The 24,105-nt window shown below is 24.8% G+C and overlaps 1 protein-coding gene across 2 annotated transcripts in view; it reads left to right on the forward strand.

The window, feature by feature from the left end:
• The first annotated feature begins 445 nt into the window (after positions 1 to 445).
• Positions 446 to 24,105, forward strand: part of LOC129606069 (leucine-rich repeat-containing G-protein coupled receptor 5) — a 60,991-nt gene continuing 37,331 nt past the window's right edge. For both annotated transcript variants that reach the window (XM_055516154.1, XM_055516155.1), the window contains exons 1-2: positions 446 to 951; positions 20,948 to 23,531. In XM_055516154.1, the coding sequence (XP_055372129.1) occupies positions 22,348 to 23,531 (1,184 nt within the window). In that variant the 5' untranslated portion in view covers positions 446 to 951; positions 20,948 to 22,347. The remainder of the gene's footprint in view (positions 952 to 20,947; positions 23,532 to 24,105) is intronic.

Genomic DNA, 24,105 nt, shown 5'->3' on the forward strand with positions numbered 1-24,105 from the left:
CATGTGCAATAAAAATTTGTAGTAAATAGTAAACAAAATACAAAATAATTGGTGATAGTAAGCCGTTTTCGTTTTTTTTTTTTATGTGACTGACTAACTATAGCTGACTTAATTATCTTAAATTTGTAAATATTTTATACGTCGCGGCGTGGCTTATTATATTAATACTCGTATAATAATGTTGCTGGCGTTCGGCTTTGTGTATACACATTGTATTTATAAATTTATAAAGCTACATAAAAAATGTGTCTACATACACAACACAATGTGAATGCAAGCAAGTAAGTAAATTTACCTCAATAAATTCATCTTCTCTCGGTGCAAAATTAACTCCAATACAATATTATGTACATATATTTTACTTGACCGGTGTTTTCTTGTTTTGATACTTTTGTAATTGTAATTTTGAATTAAAGAAACAGTCAACATCGAGATTTCGTGCGTATTGGTTGTAAAAAGCGGATAAAAAAGACGCAAAATTTTATAAAAAGGTGTACTGATTGTATTTTTTTTTTATTTTGGGGAACATAAGTAAAAAAAACAGAAGAAAAAAATAATATAAAATAAAAAAAAGTATTTTCTTTGCCAAAACTTTAATAATTATTGTGGATACAATTTGCAATTTATTGGGGGAGCACAAAATTTAATATTGAAAAAAAAGAAGGAAAAACTTGTACTAAAAGTTAAAAAAAATAAATTATGTGTGTGTGCGTGCCATAGTCAATTCAATAGAAAATTAATAAAATAAATTTGAATAGGTGAAATTAAAGTTGGAAAGAAAAATTTTTACGAAATTTTATGAAATAAAGAAAAAATTATTTTGAAAATTTTATCATTTCAATAATAAAATTTAATTGAAAAATAAAATTAAATAAAACTTTAAAGATTAAAGGAGTCAAAAAAAAATTAAATTTGTATTTGAGATAAAAAAACCTGTAAAATTTTAACATCGTAATTTTCAAATTTTTATTCATTTTAAGTTTTGTAAAATTTTGTGCGTTATTTTAATGTTAAATGTATTTATAACATCTATATATACAATATACATATTTATGAGTACAGTGAGTAACTGAAAAAGATGTTATCGTTTTGTCCATTAGGATTTCTATAATTACATTTGAGTTTCTAGTCTTTATTCATCCCTTGTACCCAATAATAATAATAATAATACTAATTTTGTAATATTTTTATATTTTTTTTCCTTTTTTTTTATAGAAACTACAAAGGAAAAAAATTAATTAGAAATTCAAATAGAGCGTATAAGAATAAAAAGAAAATTTGCATTTTTTTTTTCATTTTGTGCTCTTAAAATGATTTTTTCTTAATTGAATTACAGAAGAAGAACGAGGAAAATTATAAACGGAAAGCAACTTAATTTGTAGAAGATATTGTACGATAATATTGCAAATACTCACCTATATACATACATACATATAAATCATCATAATTAGAAATGCTTAAAATATTCAAATACACACTGCGTATAATTTGAATAATTAACAGATTAAAAATAATTGTTAAATTTTAATTAAAGTTGAAAGCTGATTGAAATAATTCAAATGTTAAAGATTTTTAGTTTAACAAAGATTCCTGTAAGGAAATTATACGAAATGAAATTATATTAATATTTTAGTTTTATGCACTATGCATTACTCTGGAAATATATGTATATAGAATGAATTAAAATGTAGAACTATACAGAAGAATTTGCGTTTACATTCCAATAAATTCTCTATTAATATTTAAATACTATGTTGAAAACTGAAGATATCTACTGGTCCTTGCAATCTTACGATCAAATGTACAAGTTTGTTTCATTGAAAAACTTTATTATTTATTAAATTAATCATAAAATTTGAAGTTACAAAATTAAAGTTTTGTACTCATATAAGGCAATTTAATAATTTTTAGAAATTTTTAAGTGGGTATAAAATATACAATTTAAAGTACATACTTATATTACTTGTCGTGTTAAATCATTATTTTTGAATTTATAATTCAATAATATTACTTACATTAAAATTAAGTTATAATCTAATATATCAATTTAATTAGGAACTAATGAGGATTATAGTTCTTTCAATTTAGAAAAATGATATGCGTACTTATTAAAGATATTAAAAATTGCCCAGCTGTTGACTATATTGGATTAATTACATTATTTTTTAAGATTTGAATTATTTTAAAGTGGATGTTGTGAATTTTTAGTTGATTTTTACAATGCATTTGCCCCTCAATTTACTCTGCAAATTAATTCAACATTGCGGTATAAATTTTTCGAAAACTCAAAAGCTACAGTGTTATTTTGGCTTTCAAACTTATTATTATTAAGTACATACTTACGTTATGTGTATAAAAGATTCTTGTTGAGTTTATTAATTTTTCCCATATTTCTCTAACGTGGTTTTAAAAATTTTCTATTAAGTACTCAGAATTGCATTTATACTCATAAGTAATGAGGTTTATTGATTTAATAGTAAAAGTAATATTGTTAAGTCAGGCCTTTAATTAGTGAACAATATTTATGTAAGTATTTCGTCAAATTGCTCTATTTTGTCGACAGTAAAAGTGGAAATATGTTAGAAATCTTAAACTTAACTTTTATTATTAAAGTAAACTTTTTATTAACGAATATTAATTCTGTTGGAACAAAATAATATAAGTAAGGGCAAACTTTTTTAATCTGTTAGAAAACTGTTATAATTTGGTTATTTTATAACATTAGGTAATACTTATAAGTATATATACAAGTAATGAAAACATTGAAAATTATTATTCAATTGAATTTCAAATTATAGAAAAAAGTTACAAATTTTCATTTTCATTTTGGAGGTTTTTCATGACCGTTTCGCATCTGAATTTGTTGAGATTTTTCTGTTTCTGTTTTCATTTTTTTCATTTTAGTTTTATTAAGTATTCTTGTTGTTATAAAATGGATATTTGAATTTTTTGTTTTTATTTTTTCATTTTTTTGGAAAAACCTGTTCAGGTGTGTTAATTTTTTGTTTTTATTTATCTCTTAACTGTGTTTGTATATATATACGAATGTTTTTCGATTAATTTTGTTGATTTTTTTTCACTCATTTCATTTTTACTTTCGGTTTTATTCAATAGTCAGTCGTAAATTTTGGTTTTCTTTTTAAAATATTATTGTGGCTCACTCTATTTCCAAATTTAGTTATTAAAATACATAAGTAGCTAGTACTCGTATATAATTTTGGAATCTGTTTAATTTTTTCTGCAACAATATTTATTTTTTATTATTTACTTTGATTTTATAAATAACAGTGTATATATATACATAGAAAAGTAAATAATACAAATTGTAATTGTATAAAAGTTTTTTATTATGTGTGTTTTGCTTTGCTAACAACAGCTGGTTGTTGAAGCTAAAAAATTAGTTACTGATAAAATTTTATGATTACTTGTTAGTTTAGTAACGTGTATGTAGTAATTGACGAATACTGCATTTGTTTTGGTTTTCGATTTGTCTTTTAACTGTGTTTTTTATTTACTAACTGGATGTTGTAGCATTAAATTTGGAAATTATGAAGTATGCGAAATATACATTTTGCAGTTAAATATAACTTAAAATTATCAATAAATAGAGTATGGTTAATAGAGTAGTAAAATACATTAAAAAAAGTTTTTATATGTTGATATAGTAATAATGAAAAGGTTAATTATGTCACATTGTGTTTTGATTATTAATTTATTTATAATGACTATATTTTTAAAATAATTTTTGTTAAAAAAAATTAACAAATATATAGCAAATATATATGTGTTTACAATTTCAATGTAATTTTTCTGAAATATATTATTATTTGTTAAGTAATAAATCTCTCAATGTGAGGTGCTCGCATTTTAGCTACCGCGCACGTATATGTGACTATTTTAGCTACTATTATAAATTAATCAGTAATGTAAGCTTTGAAATTAATACAATTCAAACATGTGTTTCTGATAAAAATCTAAAAGTATCTACTTATTTCAGGAATTAATACTAATTCATACTAAGTTTTATGCTACATATTTCATATACCTGCATTATATTCATAATTTTATAGTTTTGTTGAAGTACATTTTTAGGTTTTCCAATTTTGTAATCATTAAAATTTTCTGCCAAATTATTATAATATTTAAAAGTTTAGGTATACTTACTTAGTGACAATTTAACTTGCTTACATTATTCTTTATTTATTTAAAATTACCCAGAATAAAATTCTATGATGCGGAAATTTATTCCGAGTAATTTTTGTATATATGTGCGTATTTAAGATTTTTTGCTACCTTTACCCATCATAATGTCTTGATTTACAAGTTAATATTTCATTGATATCTTAAGAGCTAGAATTCTGTAGTACTCAAAAATTAACTTGATTTGAGCTTTGTGTTGGTGTTCGAGTAAATTATATATCTAGTTTATCTATTGTAAATTTGTAATTTAATATGTAACAGAGCACATTATTTGAGGTACCTAAAAAATATTATTAAAATACCTAAAAAATATTATGAGGTACCTAAAAATATAATTAATTGCATTTCAGAAACTTTAAACTAAGTTGACGAATTGTAAATTAAGTAAATAAATTGAAGATTTTTATCTTCAACTGATTTAATATTTATTAATTATATTAATTAATATTCTGTATTCAATAATCAATTAATATTATTAAACATAAGTATAACGTACTTATCGACATTGAATTATTACATTATAACATTGTTGCATGTAGACCCCAAATTTGTAGTTTGAAAATTATTAAGTTTTATAACTTTTGTAACTTATAAGTAATTTGAAACCAAATTGTTACTTTTGAATTACATTTACTTACTAAAATATAATTAATTAGATAGCACTATCAGATAGCTATATATGTACATGGTATTTTACCATATCTTACAAAGTATGATAAAAAGACATCAAGATTTTAGACAATTAAAATTTAAAATTTTCAAAAAATTTGAAATTTTGTTAGAAAAAATTTCAAAAGTTTTTTTAATAATCGTGAAATATGCAGTCGCAGTTTTTTAGTGTTTGTTTTAATTTTATTTTTAAAATTTTTTTATTTTATATTTTTTTGCAATTTCTACATAAGCATTTCAAACTATATGATCGGCATTTCAAGGTGAACTTGATTGCGTAAAAATAAATAAATGTGAATTAAAAAATGAAATTAAATTTATACTTATATTTAATATATACATATGCATGTATGTAAACAAAAAATAGACAAAAATTGTAATTCAATTGGATGTATATAGAAATTTTCACATAAGTATGTAATTTTACGTTAAGAACGTTATATATTTAATAAATACTTACATATATACATAATATTTCAAGAAACTATAGTTTGTTGTATTATACATAAATTATAGGTTAAATATTGTTAATGTCTAACAATATAATGCTTAAGTATAGTTCAAAATTTTAGCCAAAAATGTTAGTGCTAAAATTGGATTTAATTAAATAAAAATTAAATTCAATTGGTATCGCTTCTATATTTAATTAAATAGTTATGTAGCATAATATATAGAGTACTTTGAATAAGTGCATACATACATATATATATATATAAAATGTATAAAATATATTATGTACATAAATACTGAATCTTTCGTGGTAAGCATACATTAAAAGTATATATCAAATTTTATGCAGAAATTTATGTTTTTTTTAAACAAATTTCGAACTTATTTTTTACTTAAAAAAAATTTATTTTTTGCGAATATCTTCTGCGACAATTGAATTTGAAAATTCAATTTTCGAACAAGTAATCCATAAATTGTCCCAGAAGCTAAACTAATAGAAACAAAAATTCATGCTAATGAGAAGGGATTTCAAATAACAAAATTGTGTAAATTTTAGCACTTTTTCCAACAAGTTTTCTTTAATTGTTTCAGAGAAAACGTGTTAAAATATAAAGGTACGTAATTAGATATTCAAACAAATCGTCCCAATTTAATAAAATCCTTTTTTTTATCTAAATATAGATAATAAGTATGTCTGTATGTAAGTACATACTCGTATTATGAATTTACATAAATTTCATTTCTAGGAATTGTGTATTTTTAAAAAGAATGTTATTTGAAAAGAATTTCAAGGATATTTTTATTTTGGATAAAAACTTTTTCAAAAGGAATTGCTATTTGGAAAAAAATGCTAATATTTTGCTTCAACATTTGAATATTTGCACAGTGCTATGCAATAATATCAATGTATTGTTAGTATATGATTCTTAGAATCAGAAATTATGTAGGGAATATATGCAGAAAGTTTTTTTATATCAAAAATAATTTATGTTGTAAAAAGTTAAATAAGTCTTGTAAAGGATATGCTAATTAATTATAATTTATAAATAATTACATTTAAAAGTAAGTACTTAAGTAGTTATTGATTAAAATAAATTTGAATAAATATTTAATTGAATGAAGACGTGAAGGCTACATAATGCTAATAAAGCAACAATTATTTCATATAAGTATTCGAAAGTCAATATTGTATTCTTTATTTCCACACGTATTTTAAGAATACTTAAAATAAGCATGCGAATGAAGTATTAAGTTAGAAAATTAGAAGCACAATTCAAGGAACTGAATATTTTTAATAACGTAAAAATATTTTAGATTTTAATTATGTGGCAAAATATAATTTATTTACGAAGATGTTTTGACAATCTTCTCATTTTAATTAACAATATCATAATGATAATGTGGGAGTAATGCCCTATTTTTCAACATTACTTTTATCACACTTAATAAATTGCACTCTAATATAAACACTTTTTCTGTTGGGTTGTTGCGCCATTATCTCTGCTTTCACAGATGTTTTTCTTTCCATGACGATTGTGTCTAAAAAGTAATAACTTACAATAAAATTAATGTACTTCTTTTGGAATCCAAATTTAATATTTAATTGAAGTTTTGAAAATATTTTTTTATTAATTTTCAAAATTAAATAATGTTTATTCGGGAATACAAAATTGCACATCTGTGAATTTCTTACACCCACGAATAAGTGGGTGTAAGAAATTCACATATGTATGCATGTAAGTAAGAATGCTTTATTAATTTCCAGATTCTATAAAATTTCGTTCTTGATGTTGTTTTTATAGAAAATTTACCTTAGCTCAAAATATATTTCAAGTTAAGAGTTTGTCTCTCTTAAATCAGTGATGTCCGTAGGAACGCTTCCTCAATCTGTGTTATATGTAGTAATTTTAATCAATATACGTAAGTTCAACTTTGAGCTGTAATTTGAATATTTGCAATTTGATTGAATTAATTTTGAATATATAAGGACAATCATCAGTGACCACATTAACATATTTTTTCATGCAAAATGTTAGTCTTGTAGGTGAAATTATTTGTAAGATATGGGCAAATAACTTAAAAACTATATCGTAGTTATTACTTACAAGTAATTTTTTAATTCCAACGACTTTTATTAATCATAGTAGCATTATTAGTACATGTATGTTTTTTAAAATTCAATTATTGAGTAATTGAAATTTACTAAGAGTATTGAAGATATTCTTATGTCCGCTATTTACTTTTGAAGTTTATGGCCAGTAACCGAACCACTAGCTTAATCACATCTAATTTAAAAAAGGTTTACTATAATAAACGATTTAAATTGAATGTGATTTTCTGGCATTTCCTATAATACACTATTAGTAAAAATTGTATTAATGTTGAACTAAAATTTTGAATTTTCGGTTGGGCGAACGGATAAACGAACGAATAAACGCATTGACATAACTTAATCGAATCAGAATTCAACGCCTAGAACTAAAATGGAAGTGGCAAAACCCTTAGAATACACGATACTATGAGAATAAATAATTTATTATGCTATATACAGTTATTTACAAGTGTTTTATTATATAACATGTCAAAGTTGTTAAAATCTCGCAAAAAATCTAAAAGCTATCCAAAATTTCTATATGTGAATTTTTAGATCGTTTCATTTCATGTTTTGACTTATGCTTTGGAAATTTATGCCGACCATATTTAAATAAATTTAATTAATTCAATTTGTTATTACACATTTGAATTAATTTAAAATGGGAACATTATTTTGTATTCATAATACAATTTATTTAATATAAATCTACAGTTTTCTAAATTTCAATTCCCATAATCTGAAATATTCAATTAAGAAAATACAAAAACAAAGAAAAAAAATGTATCCAATTTGTAATTTTAAATCGACTCATTTGACCGCTGATGAATTTTTATGTAAATATTTTAAGATCAAACAAGTAAAAACGTTTCAGTCGGTATAAACCGATTGAATTATACCCTGCACCTTTCGTTATTATGTAGCAATTACACGAACCCGTGAAGTCATTCTATAGAAACTTCACGGATATGTCTGACCTATAATTGGACATCCGACTGCCAAGTTTCATGAATCTGACTTTATAATTTTTCCAAATATTTAAAATTAGCTTTAGGAGTTGTATGGCAAGTACCTGAACCTGTCAAGTAATTCCATCAAAACTTCATATATCTGATCTACAATCGGACACACAACTGCCAAGTTTCATGAAGCTGACTTTATTATTTTTCCAAATATTAAGAATAAGCTTTTAGGCTTGTATGGTATCTAATCGAACCTGTCAAGCAATTCCACCAAAACTTCAGAAATATATCTGACCTGTAACTCGACATACAAGTGCCAAGTTTCATGAATCTGACTTTATTATTTTTCCAAATATTTAAAATAAGCTTTTGGAGTTGTATGGCAAGTACCCGAACCTGTCAAGCAATTCCACTAAAACCTCACAAATATATCTGATCTACAATCGGACACACAACTGCTAAGTTTCATTAATCTGACTTTATTATTTTTCCAAATATTAAGAATAAGCTTTTAGACTTGTATGGGAGCTACTCGAACCTGCCAAGCAATCCCACCAAAACTTTAGAAATATGTTTGACCTATAATTGGACACACGACTGCCAAGTCTCATAAATCTGACTTTAGTATTTTTCCAAATATTAAGAATAAACTTTTAGACTTGTATGGGAGCTACTCGAACCTGCCAAGCAATCCCACCAAAACTTCAGAAATATATCTGACCTATAACTCGACATACAACTGCCAAGTTTCATGAATCTGACTTTATTATTTTTCCAAATATTTAAAATAAGCTTTTGGAGTTGTATGGCAAGTACCCGAACCTGTCAAGCAATTCCACTAAAACTTCACAAATATATCTGATCTACAATCGGACACACAACTGCCAAGTTTCATGAATCTCACTTTATTGTTTTTCCAAATATTTAAAATTAGCTTCTGGAGTTGTATGGCAGGTACCCGAACCTGTCAAGCAATTCTTCTAAAACTTCAGAAATACATTTGTCCTATAATTGGACACATGACTACCAAGTTTCACGAATCTGACTTTATTATTTTGCCAAATATAAAAAATTTGCTGTTGGAGTTGTATGGCAGCCACCCGAACCGGTGCAGCTATCCCATTATAATTTTTAGAGCATGTGTAGAATATAATTGGACACATGTATACAAAATTTTATAATAATAGCTTTATTAGTTTTCGAAATATTTAAAATAAACTCCTTGAGTTGTATGGCAGCTACCCGAACCCGTTGTCCGAATTAGTCCAATAACAATAGGGTTCGTCCTTGGCACAAAAGAAAAAACTTGTGAAAGTTTGGTGTCGATAGCATTATTCGTTTTTGAGTTATCGTGCGATCGGACGGACGGACGGACGGACGGACGGACGGACATGTCTAAATCGACGCAGAATTTTACGCTGAGCAAGAATATATATATATATGTCCATACCGCAGATGACTCCTTCAAGTAGTTACAAACTCCATACCAAAGTTAATATACCCTTCACGAAGTGCAGGGTATAAAAAATGAAAAATTCAACAGGCACTCAGTTCAATCTCTTTTAGTTATTTCCATATGTAAACATTTTTATGCCGCTCTAAGCAATTCCAACGCACGATATCTCTTTCAATTTATTATGAATTACCTTTAATATTGCTTCCAGCAATCTTTGATTTCATTTTATTCGTTCTTTAAGTGTGTAATATGCGCGTATATGCATTTTTATTGCCATCTTCTTACTGAAGTTAAAATAAATAATGTTTTTGTGTATATTTAAAAGCCGATATGGAATGGAAATTACCGCGAAATTTTTAAGCTTTTATTTCTTCTTTTAATTTTAATTTTTTTTTTCGATTTTTTCTTTGAGATTTTAAATTATTCAAAAAAATGATATCAGGCGCAATATTAAACTATTGTTTCAGTTTTTTCCTTAACCACAAGTTTAATAATACTGTTAAGACGTGTTCACACGAGTACTGTGTGAAATTTGATAAGATGGTATTTATGAAGAATATGGGCTATAACTTACAATTTAAAAAGATAAGAATGTTCATTATTATTATGCTAAAGAAAAATTAAGTACTCTGTGGAAAACTGGCATTATGCAAAATAATGGGTAAAGTAAATATGGTCAAATTTAGAGAATTAACCGATAAATTTCATAGATTTTAAGCTCGTAGTAACAGCTAATAAAAATATAAGAATAGAAGGGATTTATTGTGTCCTATTCCTAAATAAATCAAGCACACTCTGAAATAATAAATTATTAAATAAATCAAAAGATTTAATCAACTTGTAAATTCTCGATTTAACAAGTCAAATGTTCTAAAATTTAGATTTATATAATTAACGGCGTTAATAATTTTTGAATTAATCTTAGGAAAATGTTATGAACACTAAAACTGTAACAATTTATAACGATTGTCAATCAGTCAACAATTAGCTTAAATCGATTTATAAAACCCAAACTATAAACACTCCAGCTATATATGCAGCAATTTTTTTTTTAATATAAAACGATTTATTTTGATTTATCAATGAATGAATTACGTTTTATAAAAATTTTATAATCCTTTCTGGAATGGTGCGGCATGGAATTATTTTTTTAATGAATAAATTTACGAGAATTCATTTCGTTCCTTTAATATTAATTCATTAAAATCAAAATTGATGTTATTACGTATATAAATTTCCTCCTTTCAATTTAAAATATGTGGCCGGAACATAATCGATTCAATCGCTTTCTTTCTGCTTTAAATTTATTTCCAAAGTAATAGATTTTTAAAAAAAAAACATAAAAAAGTTAAGGCTGAAAATTTCTGCCTTATCGTATTATCGGATTATAACTTCTATCTAATAAGATATTAACAAAATTTGTTAACTTTTTTTGGGACCACTGCAAAGGTGAACTGACATACACCAAAAATATTGATGAATTCATTGAAACTCAGTAACGATTTTTAATCACGGGAAATTCATTTCGGTTAAAAACACGACTCGGAAATTGATGCAATCGCAATACCTCCTTTATCTTATTCAATGATTTCTCAAAAAAAAAAAAGGAAAAATTGCGAATATTGTAAACTTTGTTGTCGACTACAGCAATGTTATAAATAAATAAATATATTATGAGTTTAAGTATTAAAATGCCGGTAATTTTTTTTGCACATGGTATGAAAGCATTCACTTATATGTGCACCATCATGATGACTGTATTATTTTAATCTACATAACATATAAAACGTGAATTTAAAAAATTTTGCATACTCAATAAAAAATGTTGAGAAGACAAAAATTCCCCTAAAAAAATATGACAATGATGAATTACAAATTTGTGTACTGCCATAAACCAACCAACTATTATTTGCATGTAATTTGCAAAACAAAAAAAAACAGAAGAACATACCATAATTTCACTGAATTAAATAAGCAATATTATGAAAGCGTAATATGTAATAAATTGGTTAAAGAGGGAGTCATCAAGTTTATATAGGATGACATTAAAATTATATGTATTTGTGTATAAAAAAATTGTTGTTTCCTTCCGGCGAATTTAAAATTTTAGTGCATGCATTTTCGTTTCAAGTATATAAATTTTTAATATACATCCACTGTGGTTGCACTAAACCATTATTGTTTAAGGGTTCATTAGTTTTATTGGATTAAATTAAAATTTAGTGATAAAAAACCATTAAATTAAGAAAATGTAAAACAAAAAAAATTAGAAAAGAGCAATAACCCGTCTATAAATTACTTGAGGGTGTAAAAATTTATTTTTACTCAAATTATACAGTTATGATTTTGTTATAATTATGTTTATATAAAATGTACCAGTATATACCGTTAATAAATGGATTATTTATTAACGGTTAGTGTGTACAAGTTGTTTGATTTGAAATTTAATTGAAAAGCTATTAAATTTTCCCCTTAAGCTGTATTGTAAAATAACTAAAATATTGTGTTAAATTGATTTCATTACTCGTAAAGATTTATGATACTACACTTAAAATAAATGACTTGAGTGTATTTTGAAAACTTACTCATACTTATTTGTACTTTGAACATATTATGGCTCAAATATATTTTGTACATATTTTTATTTTTTCAGGAAAGGAATTAATCAATATTATTTTATTAAATATAGACTACGAAAAAAAAATAAATAAAACATGCATGTGCAAAATTGATAGGATAAAGATTTAAGGAACTAATACGTAAAAAACCAGCGATAACATAGAACTGAAACGCACCAGTACTCGTAGATTTTGTTGGGTTCTTGTTTTTTAATTCGTTTAAATCTCTCTTGCTAAGATATATGACAACTGCCACAAGCAATCTTAAGATTGAAACGAATTCTTTTGAAAATAGTAGAAAATTTGTTTAAAAATAGTAATCTCAATACTTTTTGATATCTGACCAAATTACTTTTTCAATTGTATTATGGCATCGCAAATCCAATAGTGTATTTTGGCATTTGTATTTATTTGATAAGCTTAGCCGAATTCATTTTTTTAGATATAGCTTGCAAAGACAGCCAGATACCTGAACAAATGTAGAATAATAGCTTAATCAACCTAGAAACCGACAAGGGGAACAATATCTCCAATTTGATGTCCGCATATCTCAAATCATCATTTTCCAAACATACAAGCGAAATAGTAAATTACACATACCTACTTATCCCATGCACTTTGTAAAACGTTTTACTACATAAAAATGTAGTAAGTATTTTTATAAAAAATTCTTTAAATTTTAATTTGAAAAGATGCCTATGAGAAACCTCAGATTTAATTTTAAACACAGCGGTGAAATTTAATAAAACTTTTATGTTTAATAAGGATTTTAAAACAGGCCCTCAAATTATTGCTTTATTTTTATTAAATTTTGAGCAAAACCAACAAAACCTCTAAAAATTTCCTTGTTAATTTAATCTTTGTATTTATTTAAATATCAAATTAAGAGGTGGTAATTTAAAAAACAGCAATAACTTTTTATACTGATGTAAAATTTAAATTTAAGAAAAGTTTGTAGTTTAATTCAAGTTAAAATTTTTGATCACAAAAAATTAAGTTGTAAAATATTTTATTACAACACTTTAGAGAAAATATTGTGATTTTGAATATTCATCCCACTTCATATATTCGTAGAAACAAGGATATTGTAAGAAATCATAAGATTGTAGAGATTTTTAATAAAATCACTGATAAAATTTAAAAATTTCAAATTAAAAGTTTATAATTTTTAATGTAAATTTAGTATTAAGTAAAAAGCTTTAAGACACAGCACCTTTTGTTCATACAATAATAAAATTCATACTAAGTTAGTACCAAAATACAAGATCTGCCAGAAAGCATAATTCAATGCACAAAATATATTCATAGAGCATAACGCCAAGCCAAAAAAATGACTTACTTGTAATATATATGTAAGTCTAAAATAGTAAATTTCAGAGGAATATGTATACTTAGCTATTATATTTAACGTCTCTTTACAAAAATTTTTTCACTTTTTGTTTTATTCTTAACAGAATTCGATTAATTTTGTTGAGGCTTACGTTAGATTAAGCACATAGATTTGTATAGGTTATACCTATATAAATGCCTCACATATTTTTAAAAAGACCACTTAATAATAGATTAAATATGCCGCTTATTGCTGGCAATAAATAGATTTTGTATTATTCACATTCCAGAATACTAGTTCGTTAGGAGAATATGTGACAGTAAAATTATTTAGAAATACCATATAGGATATTATACGTTCAAATATCCTAATATATTCTAATAGGACCAAATTAAAGCCTTCTTTCTATAGTAATTTACTCTACATGTCCAACTAACAGAGCAAATTCATTCAATTATCTGACTGATGGTGTGCACTTATGATTGATGATCTATTCCAGCACCCGGCAAACTATGACCCGCGGGTCACGGAGTGACCCGAAGCATGATTTTATGTTACCCGCTTCGAGTTTTTAAAGTAACTTTCCAAATCTATGTAAGAAAAATAACAAAAAAGTGAACGAAATTAAAGAATTTTTTATTTTCCAAACCATTTATTCAAATGTTATAATGGATCAAGTTATAATTGTGAACAAACATTTTCACAAATAAAGTATATATTAAATAAAAACAGGAGTAGTTTGACTACGGAGCATTCTGATGAATGTGTCCGACTTAAGGTATCAACATATGAACCAAACTTGTCCAAATTAACTGCAACAGCACAGCATCATGGAAGTCACTGATTTTGAACTTATAATATTAAATATTGGTTTTGTTATTTTTTGATTTATTTTTATTAAATGTGTATTGAATTTATTTCTGTTATGTTTCTATTTATTTTAATATATAATAAATGAATTAACTTTTCGTTTAACTATTCTTTTTAATTGCTTTTTTATAAAATTGCCGCTGACCCGCTATGAGTTTAAAAAAATCTGATTTTTGACCAATTTTACCCACGACCAAAAAAGTTTGCCGACCACTGATCTATTCAATTAAGACAGTACAATAGTCTATCCTTTTGTATCTACAATAGAATACAATACTGTTTATTTCGTAATCATTTTCAACGACTTTGGTTTAACATAATTGATTTCACTATTAAATCTTGTTCGATGAAATAAGACCAAGCTCTGTTTAAAATAATATTCAAAGTTAGTAATTTCATCTTATTTAGTACAAAAAAATGTGAAAATTTAATTAGAATTTCATCTACTTAATACTAAAATAAGCTAACAAAAATATTTACTTAAATAACATTATTATTAACAGTACAACGGCATAACACTGCTATCGACATATTATTATTTGAATCATATATTAAAAATCAATATAAAACGTTTTTTCGTATACTTTTAGTCGATTAGATTTCCCCCAAAGATATTTTATTATTAATTTTGGCTCTCTATATTGTATGTAATATGAATTCTTTTGTATACAACAATAGCACAAAAGCAAATCAATAAAAACTAATTTGCAAAAAAAACCTATTTAAAAGTCTGATCTCGTACGCTCGCTCATTCATAGATACTAAATATTTCCACAGTTCATTATTGTAAGCGTGCGTACATATTTATCGGTTTTTAGTTTGGTATGAGTAGCTTGTTGGTATTTGATTAAGATAATTTTCAAGAAAAAAATCTTTTTTCCTTTTTGGTTTAATCTCCTTCTTTAAATAATTTGGTTTGAAAAGAAAAAAAAATTGATTTTATTTTTTTTTTATTTTTTGCAATTATTTATTCGTTAATTTTTAGCCTTTTTTATAATTCCAAGAGCAAAACCATTTTAGAAAGATTAAGGAGTTTCAGGGTGTAATAGGTTTTCATATTTATTGAGAAAACTATTTTAAAAAAACCATGTTGTTAGGCTATTGAAAATTATGATGCTCAAGGGTGCAATTTATTTTTACTATAAGTATTGCCTTTTTATTAAACTTTAACATTTTAATTTTCCAAATATTTACGCTTTAGTATTGTTTTGTATAATAGTAGAACTTTTTGTATGAATTGGTATGGTTTATTAATTTCTTCTTTTTTAGAGACAAAAACTATAATATGATGTTGTTTACTGATAAAAATATTCTGGTATAAGAAATTTTGGAATATTTCCAGACAAAAAAAAAAGAAAATTTAATTAAAAAAGTATTTTTATATAAATGAATGGCAAGTTGTTTATGGAGTGCTGGCATAGAATAAGGACCAAAAATGAATAACATTTCATAAGATTTCTAATTGATTATTCCTTCGAATATCAATTTAAATGCCTATTATTAGTTGCCGTAAACTTAAATTAAATGAAGTTGGTTCAATCTAATGGTTTGTAATGTAGCACCTTTCCCTTTAGCAAAAGAAAATATTGCTTTTTTTAAATACAATCTATGTATACCTACCACACTATTAAAATTATTTTCATTCATAAACGAAACTATTTCTAGGATTGCATATATTTAGGATGAACGATTTATGCAGTCTTTGAAACAAAACAAAAATAAATTTAAAAGGGTGTCAACATAATGCTCGATTTCAATGGTTAATTTCTTGTGTTAAGGAAAATAATTATATTTTTTAATGGCTTTCTGCATTAATAGAAATTTGAAAAAGCTTGTAGTTTCGGGAATATAAGTCACCAAAAATTCAAATTTTAAACATTTCGAGAGACGATAACTTGAGAAGAGGTGAAGGTAGGAAAATATTTTCTTTTAACGAAATAAACTATTTATTAGTGTCTAAAAGCTGTTAAAATTTCAGACTTTCACAACCAAGGTAGCGGAATCCGGCCACTATATTTCTACGTTTGCAAAATTTCAAAAATGCTCATAGTTTTATTGCAATAAATATAGTTAAAAAATACAATTTTTAAGGTTTAAGGGGGATAAATTTAGGGGGGGGGGGTGAGAGAGGTAAAAATTTTCTTCTATGAAAAAAAATTTCAGCTCTCTATCTTCAAGGTTGTAGAAGTTCAATTGAGCTACAAATCTAACCTTTAAATTTTTTACTATAAAACTTGAAATAGTAAATATTTGAAATATGAAGGCATAATGCATACATTTTAATTAGTGCTAGGTACTGATTTGATTTAGCCAAGTCTGTGCGCCCATCAATTGTTTGTTAAATAAAAAGCCAGTGACGGTTGTATAAAAACTCGTGTAATATAGTTTCAACTTTATGTGTTCCCTTCACAATAAAGTTCAATTTTCCTTTGATAAAAATTAAAAGATCTTCTCCATAAAATTTTTAAAGAAAGTAGATTGTTTGTCGAAACATGAGAACACTTGATTATTATACTTGAATATAATGTTGTGCAGTCAATAAAACTCAAGAAAATAACAGCAAATTATTAAATTATAAACTTTCATTAAAAATTCTCGCACAGTGTCGATAACTTTTTTTTCTTTTGGGTTATAACCACCAATTGACTTAGGTATTTAACGAGTCAATAGTAGCTACTTAATTCATTAAATTATTGGGGTGTTTTTCCTTTTCTTCAATTACACAATTCAAAATTTTTGATATTATTATAGAAGTATAGATGCATGTACTGTTTAAAATTCTGAACGTTATATACATTGAATAGTTATTGAACGAAAGCACAATTTAACAAAATGGAGCGGAGCGGGAAATTTTATGAAAATATTGAAATATATGTGTATGTACAAATATGAATGTAGATAAAATATTATAAGTAAAGTTGAAAAGAAAACAAAAAAAAATTACTGGGAATGGTTTACAATAAAAAAAACATTTCATTTTTTTTTGCTTAATACTGGCGATTCAATAAATAAATTGTGGTCATTTAATTTAAGCATATCTCGCACCGCATATATAGAACAAAATGAAAAAACTTTATTAATAAAATATTTTTGGGGTTTTTAGTTTCGATTCGAGTTATTACTTATACGTGTGAGTATGTTGAATGAGTTCAGTCAAATTTCAATTTAGAGTTGAAGAGAGTTCTCTGTTAAAGACCAAAAGCACGGTTGTTTCATGAATATTTTAGTTTTAGCAAAATATGAAAAACTTTTATTCAGAAGTGATTTAGCGCTTTTATTATTTTTTTCAAAACTAATTTTTAAGAAAGGTATGAAGAAGTTTTGTGGTATCCTTGTGAGTCGTTGTATACATGCAAGTATACAATTATACTGAAATTTTTGAAACTTTCTTCTTTGTTTTACGTGGTAAATCTTTCTTTTATCTATGATACAACGCTTAACGAGTGAAATATTTTTTTCATATTAAGGTTAAATTATTTAAAATATAGAAGCTTCTGAATGGTAATTTTTAAAAATAAATCATATAGAAAGGAAATTTTTAATTATCTCTGTATAAATTAACGTTTAATCTTTTGTATTTTACTTAGATTTCAAATTGTATATCGTCTAAAATCTTTATTGTATATCTAATTGTGTATCATATAAAATTTTTATGCTCACTTCATAATATGTTTAAATTTATAATCGATTTTTTAAAAATTTTATGCAATGGTAATAATTAAAATAAAAATGCAATGGTAATAATTAAAATAAAATAAATTACCTGAACGTTAGTCGATGTAAACCTATGAGCGGATAAAAAGAAGGTAAATTGAATGTAGTTATGTTACCAAATTTAGTAACGACTCTATTGTAAATAAATTTGGATCAAATCAAACTAAAGATCCAAAGTAGCAACTTTTCTCACAATTGAAACGATAATCTTGGCAAAAACAATCTAAGTACTATTTTACCTTAATGGAAATTTCTTCATGCAACTGCAGAACAGATGGATGACGTAATCAAAGAAACGAGTTAAAGGCAGTTGCATGAAGAAATTTCCATTAAGTTAAATTATTAGTGTAATAAGCACATTCTTATTAATTTCTCAACTGTGATGTTGTATTAGTAAAATTCATAATCTAAGTACTACTTTATTATTACTTTCATCAAACATTTTGGATAAATTCTAAAAAAAATCACATTACTCTAACGTTAGTATTTTCAGTAAAATAACGTTGTAAATTTTATACGTACCTGCAAATTGACATTAGTGTGCGTATTTTCAAATGCGTTTTACTCGAAACTCAAAAATCGAAAGAAAAGCTTTTCCATAACACCATCGTGACTCTTTCATAATACCGACGATAAGAAATAGTCAAGAAATGGCACTTTTAGGAGTTTTGAGGAGCTATAACCTTATTTAGAGGAAAACAGGTAAAAGTTTTCCTCCGAAAAAAGACGTTTTTATTCAAATATTCTATTTGTGTATAAAATTTCAGCTTTCTACTTTAAGGGGTATAAAAATTTTGTTCTTAAACAGGCATATAGGCGAATGAACTGACGGACAGAGTGAAACTAATTAACATTTTTTTTGCAATTTTGAAAAGTGCTAAAAATTAGTTCATCTAGTAAACTGTTCGTGCTCCAAATTAAATTTAATTCCTTCGTTATTTTGTTTCAAATTTATTCAGCTTTTATACATTCAAATAAATTTTAAGAGGACAAGTTTAAATCAGCAAAATACTTTTCTCTATTAAAATTCAAGTAAGTACATCAAATTTTGGAATCAATTAATGTTACAAGTTATACAAAGTAGGTTTATAAAATTATGATTGATGATCAAATAGATAAAAACCATGAAATGAATTGATAACTTAATGAAACGCGGTTTGGCATAAAATCGCTTGAAAATTTGTACTTTCCTCTTATACTTTTATACTTCAATATCATTTATGTTTTTTTTTAATAATTTGGACAATTTAAAAGTAAACGAAAAATTATTATAAAATAAAAATTTATATTTAAATTTTGTTATGAAAAATTAGAATTTAACCATACCTACGAGCATTTCCTAGTCGTTATCACGTTTTTTGTTTAATTTAGTCACGTTTTTATAATTAAGTATTTAATAATTTTGCTTATAGTAAACGATTCTTTTAATTCTTCAGTTTTTTTGCATAAATTGCACACTAGGGAACAAAAACATATTAATTTTACCAATTTATCTTTGAAGTATGATATTAAACCAGTATTTCACATTATTATTTTCATAAAAGTTATATTAGATCACACAAAATTCAAAATTATTTAATCCGAGGAGAAATTTTTTTTTTAAGAAGAAGGGCCTTCATTTTAAATACTGTTGTAGTAGAAGGTTAATCTTTTGTATAAGCAGTTGAGTATTTCTTGTTGTGAACATTATTTCACGAAAACTTTGCCAAACAACACACACAAATTATAGTTTTTGTCAAGGTGAATAACTCTTAAGCACATACTTAATAGTTTAAAAAGTTACGCCAATTTTATTCTTGTACAGTAACTACCAGAAAAATCTAGATTTATAATGTGCCCGAAAAAGAAATACCATATTATGTTTGGTTTACTCTTTTTAAAATAATATTTTCCTTCATCAACATCAAAAAAAATTTATTATTTTACAAAATTTAAAACGTTCATATCATTATCTGTACATAAAAAGAGTAAAATTCGTAGTTGGAGAGATCTTGTAAACTGAAATATGGGAATTCTTGTCGGAATATAGAAGAAAAAGTAAAAACTGCTTTATAAATTATAGTATGAAGGATTAATTTCGGAAGCATTCGGCATTCATATCTCTGCCTAATGTATTAATGCCATTTATCAAGATAAGTGTTGGCAAATATACTTCTTAAGTTATCTTTTTTTTCCTGGAGTTGTCAACCGGTAAAATAGTGAAATATAGAAATAATTTATTAAGTATGTTTATGCTTAATACACTCAGATTTGATTTCTTAGACTTCCTTTAATTTTTAATTTAATTTTGGTTTTTAATTAATAAAGAATATTTAGTCCTATGCAAGTAATAAGATGGAAATTGTACATACTTATAAAATATTGCAAGGTAAAATTCTTTAAAATTTAACTAAATTTGCAACCCAAACATCTTTTTTAATTGATGCAGTTTTTTGTATTAATCAATTGTGTTGCGATAAAATATAATTTTTTTTTTGTGCAAGAGCAGAATGTTACCGTTTTTCTAAATTTCTATTAAAGAATAAAAATTAATTAAAAGAAATCTCCAAAGTGTGATAATATAAACTTTGTCAAATGTTTTTTTAGAAATTTGATATTTGAAAACCACAAAGCAGAAAAAAATAATCAAAAAAGTTTTCAGACTTTTCAATTTTTTTTTTTGTTTGTATTGTTCAAAATGAAAAATTACAAGAAAAAGTGTTAAAGTGCACACACATGTGGATATAAACAAATAATAAATTTTAATTAAAGAAAAAATTTTTGTTCAGCTAAGGAATAACCACAAAATATTTTAGAACCTTAATGGAACTCACAATAAATAAAAAACATTCTGGTTTTTGGAAAACATATGGAGTAGAAAAAGTTTTTCCTAATGTGTCTGACCAATCGATCGACCACAAAATCACTAATATTGTCACCAAATATTAGACGTGCATATGTGAAAATTTTAAATTATATACAATTATTTTTCTGTTAAATAAATTGTGAGTACTTAGATGTATGAAATAGCATAAAAAACGAGAAAAATTTATATTCACACATACATTCTTCAACAAAAAGATATTGCTGTCAGTTATTTATAAAATGAGCTAAATGAGCGTGAGATACAAATACAAAAAAAAATTAAATTAACTAAAAATTAAAATAATGCGAAAAAAAAACAACAAAACAAAAAAATAAAAATGTCAAAAAATTAACGTGAAACTGTCTCATGTCATTATTTATTACTATTTTGTGTAATAATACACTTTTAGAATATTAAAAAAACTAGAGTAAGTATGTACTCGTATGTATATAACAAAATATGGAATACTGTTAACTTATGTATGAATATACCATGTAGATGTCACTGTGCAAAAATAGTGCAAACCTATACACATATTGCATAAAATCTAAGTTTATATATGAATGTGTGGAGCTTGTTATATAGATTTAAAATAAATATATATATATATATCTTGGAAATCAAGCATTAAAAAAATTAAAATTTTTAGAATAAAATAAGCACATGAATTTTTCTGTTTTTTAAAGTGTAATAATGTGTAAATTAAAAAAACGCTGGATGAAAAATATTATTATGAACTAGAAATAATACAAAATTGTAAACGTGTGAGAATATAAAAAAACAGTCTACACACATAAAATAAGAGAAACAGATTCTGTTTCATTAAAAAAAAATTAATTAATTCCACACAATTTTAAATTTTAAATTATTGAATTTTTAAGTATAAAAAAACTGTGCGCCATTTATAATAGAATTTTTAATTAATTTATAAATTATTTAGTGGAAATATAATTAAAATTTTATATTTTTGGTATAGAAATTAATATTAAAATTCATTAAAATTTACAAAAATTAAAAAAAAAAGATTAAAATTAACAAAATAATTAATTGGGAAAATTACAAAATTAATTAAAAAACAACAATTTAAACGAAACTTATAAGTAAAAAAAAAAATTATTTCCAAATAAATGTTTAAAAAGTAATGGCCAGGCATAAAACTCGTGCCTATCGAACTAGAAGTTGGTTTCTATTGAAAGGTTCTGTGATTTTGGTATTAATGATGTGCCTATTTATTAATAATTATTTAATGATTGGTATTAATGCAAATAATACAAATTATAATATTGATAATAATAATAAAATAAATTATAAATATAAAAGAAATGAAGGAAACTATAAAAATTTAATAAATTCATCAACAATTAATAGTAAAGCAACAGCAGTAATAGCAGCAACAACAACACCAGCTACAATTACTACATCTGCAAATCCTATACCAACATTAAGAACAATAACAGTTGCAGCAACAGTAACAACAGAAAATTATAATAAAATTGATAATAATAATATTGATAATAGCAGTAACAGTAATAATAATAAAGAATTAGAAAATTTTTTATTTAATTTCAAAAATTTCACTACTATTAATAAAATATCGTCGACAACAAAACCTAGAATAATTAATTTAACAAATCAATTAGTAGAACAAAATAAATTATTAATTAATAATAATTATAAAAATAATATTAATAATAATGATAATAATAATGATATTAATTTTACGAGAGATAAAAGTCTTAATTCTTTATCAACAAAATTTGCTAAACCAGTTTCTAAGCCAATATTTTCAACTTCAATATATTCTTATCCTTTATCTTCTTTATCTTTATCATCTCTTTCCGCTTCTTCTTCTTCTTCTTCTTCGTCTTCTTCTTCCAGTTCTTCCTTATCTGGTTCCTCTTTTCCATCTTCTTCTATTTCAATACCTACATCTTCCGCACCTGCTGAAAGTGGAATGAGTACATTGTCAATAAAAAAGCAAATTCATAATAGTAATAATAACAATGATAATATTTTTAGTAATAGTAATAATAATAAAAATGTAAAATATAAAAATGTTATGAATGATTTTGATTTAACAAAATTTCGTGAAACTGTTGTAATACCATCATCTGATCCGGAATTAGATGCACAACGTTTATATGAACAATCATTAAAGGAGTATGGTGTTATTGAACCAATTAAAAATTTACGGCAAATATGTGATTATTGGGAAAATAAATTAAAGTGTCATTGCACTGGTCATATTGAACAAATAACATTAACATGTAAAGGATTAAGATTACAACAAATACCATTAAATATGCCAAATGATATTGTAATTTTGTAAGTAAAAAATATTTTTCTTTAATTTTTAAAATAATTTTAAACACTTTCCTTTTGCCATTATACAAATAACGTACTCTCATTTTGTATCCTACATTCTACATATTGTGTTGATTTTGAGTCGTAAACGCATAGTTTTTGCGCCTACATAATTAATTAACTTAATAAGCAAGTACTTACCAAGCTAGATTTATTTAGCAATTTTCTAAATTATTTAACAATTTAATTTTCTAATTTATTTAATTCAAACAATTACTTATTAGAATAATACTAATACATGTTTACTCAAAAAAGGTTTTGAATTGAATACCACATATCAACATTAATTTTAAAAAATATCTTCCAATCTTATTTTACAATTACTTACACCTTCTTTTTGTTTTTCAATATCGGAGGTAAAAAAATTATATTGGTGTAACATTATTCCTTTTCTTGTATCTACTACTTTTACCAAAAATTGTATTCACTTGTGGTTTTTGAACAGCAAACATAACTTTGTTTTTTAGACTGTCTTCAAAAAGATTTTGAAAAAATGCCCCTATTAGTTTTACTCTGTTGGTCTGAACGTCTGAGT

This window comes from Condylostylus longicornis, unplaced genomic scaffold (genome assembly GCF_029603195.1).
Source record: "Condylostylus longicornis isolate FDR11 unplaced genomic scaffold, ASM2960319v2 ptg000017l, whole genome shotgun sequence".
Classification (NCBI taxonomy): domain Eukaryota; kingdom Metazoa; phylum Arthropoda; class Insecta; order Diptera; family Dolichopodidae; genus Condylostylus; species Condylostylus longicornis.